This window comes from Opisthorchis viverrini (genome assembly GCF_000715545.1).
Source record: "Opisthorchis viverrini unplaced genomic scaffold opera_v5_163, whole genome shotgun sequence".
In the NCBI taxonomy this organism is placed as follows: Eukaryota; Metazoa; Platyhelminthes; class Trematoda; order Opisthorchiida; family Opisthorchiidae; genus Opisthorchis; species Opisthorchis viverrini.
In genome coordinates this window covers 640951-646613 of record NW_008751821.1, presented here as the reverse complement: position 1 = coordinate 646613, position 5663 = coordinate 640951, and the positions used below count along the sequence as shown (strand labels likewise).

Below are 5663 nucleotides of genomic sequence, written 5' to 3'. Positions count from 1 at the left end.
GAGTGTCGCGGGACACTCTCCAGTATAGCTCAATGGATCGCTGAGGTGCGCAAACCGTCACACCACGGTAAGGTCCAGTCTCTTCGTGATAGCCACAATGCTGTCTGGCATTCCAGGTGTGTCCGTAAGCCTGGATGAGGTGTTCATTGTTACCGGCTGTCTCGATGAGCTGCGCATGCGAATCAATATGGTGCGTAAACCTGTCCAGCACAACGGACGCCGCCTCCATCCTAAAAATTATCGGTTCTTCATAATGACCGTTAAGTATCTCGCGTTCAGTTTTGATGCCTTTGTTCGACGTTCCGATCCCGATAACGCACGGGCAATTCAACAGACGCGGCCCCAAGGATGTTTCTACTCTCCGCTCCTTCTTGGGTCTCATCGGCTACTGTTCAGCATTTCTGCCTGCACTGCAGTGTCTGGCCACTGCTTAATCGCCTCCTAAAAATATGTACCTTGCGTTTGTTCAGAAAATTGTGAAGTCGCCTTCTACCAACTCAAGTCCATGCTCAGCTCCGAACTGCTATTGACGCACTACGATCCCAAACTACCGATTGCCCTGGCAGCTGATGCGCTCGCCTAAGGTGTCGGTGCTGTCATTTTTCATGTATTCCCGGACGGGACTGAGAAGGCGGTCGTCCATGCACCCAGGTCGCTAACTCCTGTGGGGCCATACTATAGTCAAAGTGGGAATGAGGCATCCGCGCTAGTCCTTGTGGTCTACCCCTTCTAAAAGATCATCTACGGCCGTCAGTTCACCTTTCGACTGATCACACACTTGCTGTGCATTTCTGACCCAAAATCTGGCGTTCCCGCTCATTCGGTGAATCGTCTGCAACGTTGGGAACTCACCCTACTTGGTTACAATTTCGACATTGAGTATTGCCGTACGGAGAATTTCGGTCAAACATATGCACTCTTGCGTCTTATCGGCAATCATACTGCTCCGAAAGAGGACTGTGTCATCGCTGCCCTGTCTACCGATGCTCACACCAGCCAACAGCTGCCCATCCGTGACTTACCCGTATCTGTCTTAGATATCCAGCGTGGAACTTAGGTTGATCCTGCACTTCAACAGGCGATCCATTTTCTCAGGATACCTTATCCGACCACATCCCTGCACGACGATCTCCAATCTCTTTTCCATCATCGGTATTCCCTGTTTATCGTTGGGTGACTGCCTCCTCTTCGGAAAACGTGTTGTGGTGCCACGCTCCTCACGTCTTCGGGTCCCGAAGCAGTTTCATTCGGGGCATCCTAGGATTAACCGGGTGAAAGCAATCGCCCGTAGCTTTGCTTACTGGCCACACATGGATAGAAACATCTCAAACTATATCAGAGGCTGCTCGCAATGTCAACAAGCTGCAAGGAATTCCCCGCGCCTTCCGCCTACTGCCTGGCCTTGACCCTAGCAACCCTGATCCTGGGCGCATGTTGACTACGCTGGCCATATTGATGGAGTAACCTACCTAGTCTTGGTCACCGCTTTCTCAAATAAGTAAATGAGTAAGTAATAAGTTGTGCCAATTGTCCCGCCAACGACAACCAGCACCCTGCGAGCCTTGAGATCTTTAATCTACATGACCTACTAGTACTAGATAATTGATCACAGTTCACCTCAAGTTGATTCCGAGAAGTCCGTCGCTGAAAGGCGATCACAAATGTCCGTTCGCCACCGTACCAGGGGAATCGACTGAACACCATTAAAAATTTTTGTTGAAAGTTGCGTCTGAAATGGGGTGTTTCATCCGATGTTTCGACGGCTTGGTACACTGCTGCTGGACCTTACACATTACCTCCGAAGAGAGGTCAGAAGGCCTGTTTCCGGCAGATGACTGTGAACTAGTGAGAAGCCAGAGGAGTGTTTGGGAATGAAGGTGGCCTTGGAGATCGTGGATTGTGCACCGCTGAAAAATCACTCAGCTGTAACACCCTCCGATGCCCGGCCGCCATTCCACCCGAAGGAACCACGAAGGCCTAGACAGGAGAAGTCGAGATGCGTAGGCTGAATTCGAACCACGGGCTCTCCAGTCAGTAAATTCGCGATCTAACCACTGAGCCATCTCGCTTCCACATCTGAGGGTGAAAGGACGATCGGATATCACTGAAGTCTCCCAAAAAGCTCCAATAGCAAGTGTTCGTCAGGTCGCCTACGTAATCTGAACGTAATAGTCCCGAATCTGTAAGTGAGCAGATCTTTGTTCATACAAAGAGCTGGAGCATATTGGCGTAATTTCGCAGATGAATAGGACACCGTTCGGTTAGCTGACGGTACAAAGGAATTGATACTAAACATAAGGAAACAGGCAAGTAGTTAATCTAGTTGTCGTTGTTATCCTCACATGTTAGTGCCATGACATTTTATCTATCACGCATATATATTAGTGACTTATACTTTCGAGTAGGGTCTATGTGGTACCTCGGAGAGTGTAAGCCACATCAATCAATCAATCAATCAATCAATCAATCAACAATCAATCATTCATTCAGTCAATCAATCAATCAATCGACCGATCGATCAACCAGTCCGTCACCGCGCGCTGCCACACGACGGGGTCACGAAAGCTGGGATACTTCCAGATCGCCCAAGCCTAGACAGGATAAGTCGAGAGGCAGAGGTCGGGTTCGAACCTTGGACCTTTCGGTCAGTAAATACGCGCTCTATTCACTTGGTCCATCTTGCCCCCCCCCCAGTACACCGGCGTTCGCCATCAGTCTGGTGCGAACTTAACTGGAGCCGCATATGTGAGTTGCATATCAGTTTGAAATCAAGGAAGTTTACGTGCTCCACATCCTAAGCTGTCCCGTGACCCGAATAATACTTTGCAGGTGTGGGCAGCGCGGCGATATTTAGACTATTTCGCTCCCTGTATTTCGTGACCAATCGCTCTGGTGGGTTAGAGCTATGAAAACCGTTACCACTGTACCAGGGTGGAAAATTTGCTTGGTGGCACTTCAGGTTGTGAAATCTCTGGTTGTGGTAACATTTCGTTATCCCCTGCACGGCTGCATATGTCAAATCAATAGACTAATTTCAGAAGCCCTTCCTCCCAGGTTTTGTTCGTGTATCCATGTGTTTTTACCTTGTTTTTTTTCACTGGATGTGATCGCCATTTGGTTTATGCTTATTTGGATCAGTGATTCAACTGTGTGCGAATGGTCTACTTCTGATGGCTTTACTGGGGACCCCAAAGATAGTCAATTTAACTGAACAATCCTATTGAATAGATCATAGGACGACTGTCACTTCTGGCGTTTTTCATGTCCGTTTCAGGTCCGATATTACTGAATACTATGGGTGTCGATTGCGATTCAAAGCCCCGCAAGTAAGTAGGAAGAGCAACCTTGTTAGACTTTGCGGAAGATGAAGTTTTCGACACAGGTATAATGTGCTTCTGTGGATTATCCACTTGTCAATGAATTTCGTTTCTTACGATTATGACTCTTGTAGAAGCTCACTCTACGTTTTTATTTTCATTAGCTTTGAACGTAAATGGAAATGACGAATGCTCTGCAGTCCCTGGTTTCTGATTTCCCCCAATTGGGCTAGGCATCAGAGTGTCGTACAACCGATGTCAATCTTTTTCATTTTGCAACAACTGATACGACAATGGATGCAGCCTATGAGGCTCACAACAATGCCCGTGATTAGAGGTCAAGTCTGTCTTTCATCTCCATCCATATGCACTTAAGCTAACGGTAAACCCTGGCTCCAGAATATTAGTAACGGGAAGACTCACCCGTCAAGAGTGAAAAATTATGGGGAACTTCTTGGATTGTAAGCTTGAATCCAAACCGTCTCGTCGGCATCGAATGTTTGGTTGGCATCGCTTTTAGGATATGCTTGGACACTCGAGTGTTTTCGTTCTTTGCTGGAAAAAATCATTCAACTGTAGCACCCTTTCGGTGCCTTACTGTTTTGCCACCCGAAGGAAGCACGAAGGCTAGGATACTGTCAGGTTGCCCAAGCGTAGGCAGGTTAAGTCGAGAGGCAGAGGTCTGGTTCGAACCACGGACCTTCAAGTCAAGTAAAATCCTGCCCTAACCACTGAGCCATCTTTGCTGATCGGCTACATGAACGTTCAATTGGTATTTACATTTCCTGTTTGGAAGACTCAGCGGCCTTTCGAAAGCGATTTTAGCCAAGCTGGCAGTTCCTAGTAATTTAGGGAGACTGACTTGGGGTTATTTTTGAGCCTCTGACCTTCTTGACAGGTTTGGTTCACAGCATTCTTTCAAGCATTGGTCCCGGAACACAACTTACTTTAACTCCCAAGCCGAACTTGCTACCGTTGGGTAACAGCAGTTGCCTTCTGAGTCAGGACAAGTCGACTTCCGGTATATGTGACGTTGATGTTACCCTGCAATAGTGATCGGCATCTAGTTCTGTAATGTGTTTTTTATATCACAAAGTTTCAGTTAATCAACGTCGGTCTTGGTCGTACCAACCGCCATATTACTCTGTATCTTGGGGGAGCAGTTCGCTCCAATCTTTGTTTTGGATCCAAATGGCCATTGGGCATAGTCGACGACCGATACATGTGTCGTGTCAACAATGAAGGTAAAACTGTGGAAATATTGGTGGCTTGGATGGTCCCATTAGTTCTCGGTCTGTTCAGTGATCTTGGCAACCGATTCGTTTCTTCATTCTAGTGGACATGTTCAGCGAGTACTTCGGTAGTGCTTCAGCTTTTAAGTAGTCAGAAACGAAATCCAAAGTGGTTCAAGCTGTATCTTCGTCGGCTAATGTGTATTAGAAGTTAGACCTCTTTGTCTTTCTACCCTGGCCATCGAGCTATGAAATATTTGCATAGCGCGTATGACAGAAATCCTAGTCATTGGTCCCGATCAAATCCTAAGCTGCTTCAGATGAAGTCCTTCTAGTTGCTTCCTTCCGGGGCATCAACATCCGGGAAATAGTGGACTTGTCATAGCTTAAGTAGCCTCAACTACAGGAATATAAGAGGATTGATATGTCTTCTGTTTCAGCGGAAACTAAGTTGCAAACCGTTACTTCATCACCAGCACCATCATTAGCAGCAGCATGACATCAGTGTTCAACATCCATGCTTCGCGGTCGCACAACCATGATTTATTTGAAAGCCTTGTTGTAAAGACAAGAATAAAGGTGGATGGGGAAGGGACTTAGTGCTAGCTTACTACAATCATTCCGAGGTGCCTACCATTCAGGCGATCTGAATAGAAACGGACAACAAGAACGCCACTGACATCGGGACGCCTTTTGATCTAAATCTGTCACCACACTTCACGCTAATTAGCCTAACGACGACTAGTAATAATTACTCTAGCTAACTTCAGTTAAACAGTACTCTCTAAATTTTTCGCCGTGTTACCGCTAGTTTTGTTGGCTGATCACTTCGTGCAGTCATCTGTTGTTATTTATTATCTATTATTATCTATCTATCTATCTATTTATCTGTTGTTGATTATTATCATGTATTTTTGAAGAGCATGGTCACAAACAAAAAGTGAGTACAAGCGATGAATGCGAAAGTGTAACAGGAGAATATGGGAGAAAAGAGAGAAACGTCCTATTCGAAATCATGCCAAGGACAGTCCCAGTCTGATGAGGTGAATCCCAAAGTATGTAAGGATTTTGGTATGGGAACACGCGTCTAAAGACCAACAACCAAAGAAAGGAC

At 46.4% G+C, this 5663-nt stretch overlaps 1 protein-coding gene across 1 annotated transcript in view; it reads left to right on the top strand.

The window, feature by feature from the left end:
• The window catches only part of T265_07277 (hypothetical protein), a gene marked incomplete at both ends in the record, with an annotated part of 20776 nt that overhangs the window by 5648 nt on the left and 9465 nt on the right, over positions 1-5663 (top strand). The window contains one exon of the mRNA XM_009172755.1: positions 3275-3326. Within this exon, the coding sequence (XP_009171019.1) occupies positions 3295-3326 (32 nt within the window). The remainder of the gene's footprint in view (positions 1-3274; positions 3327-5663) is intronic.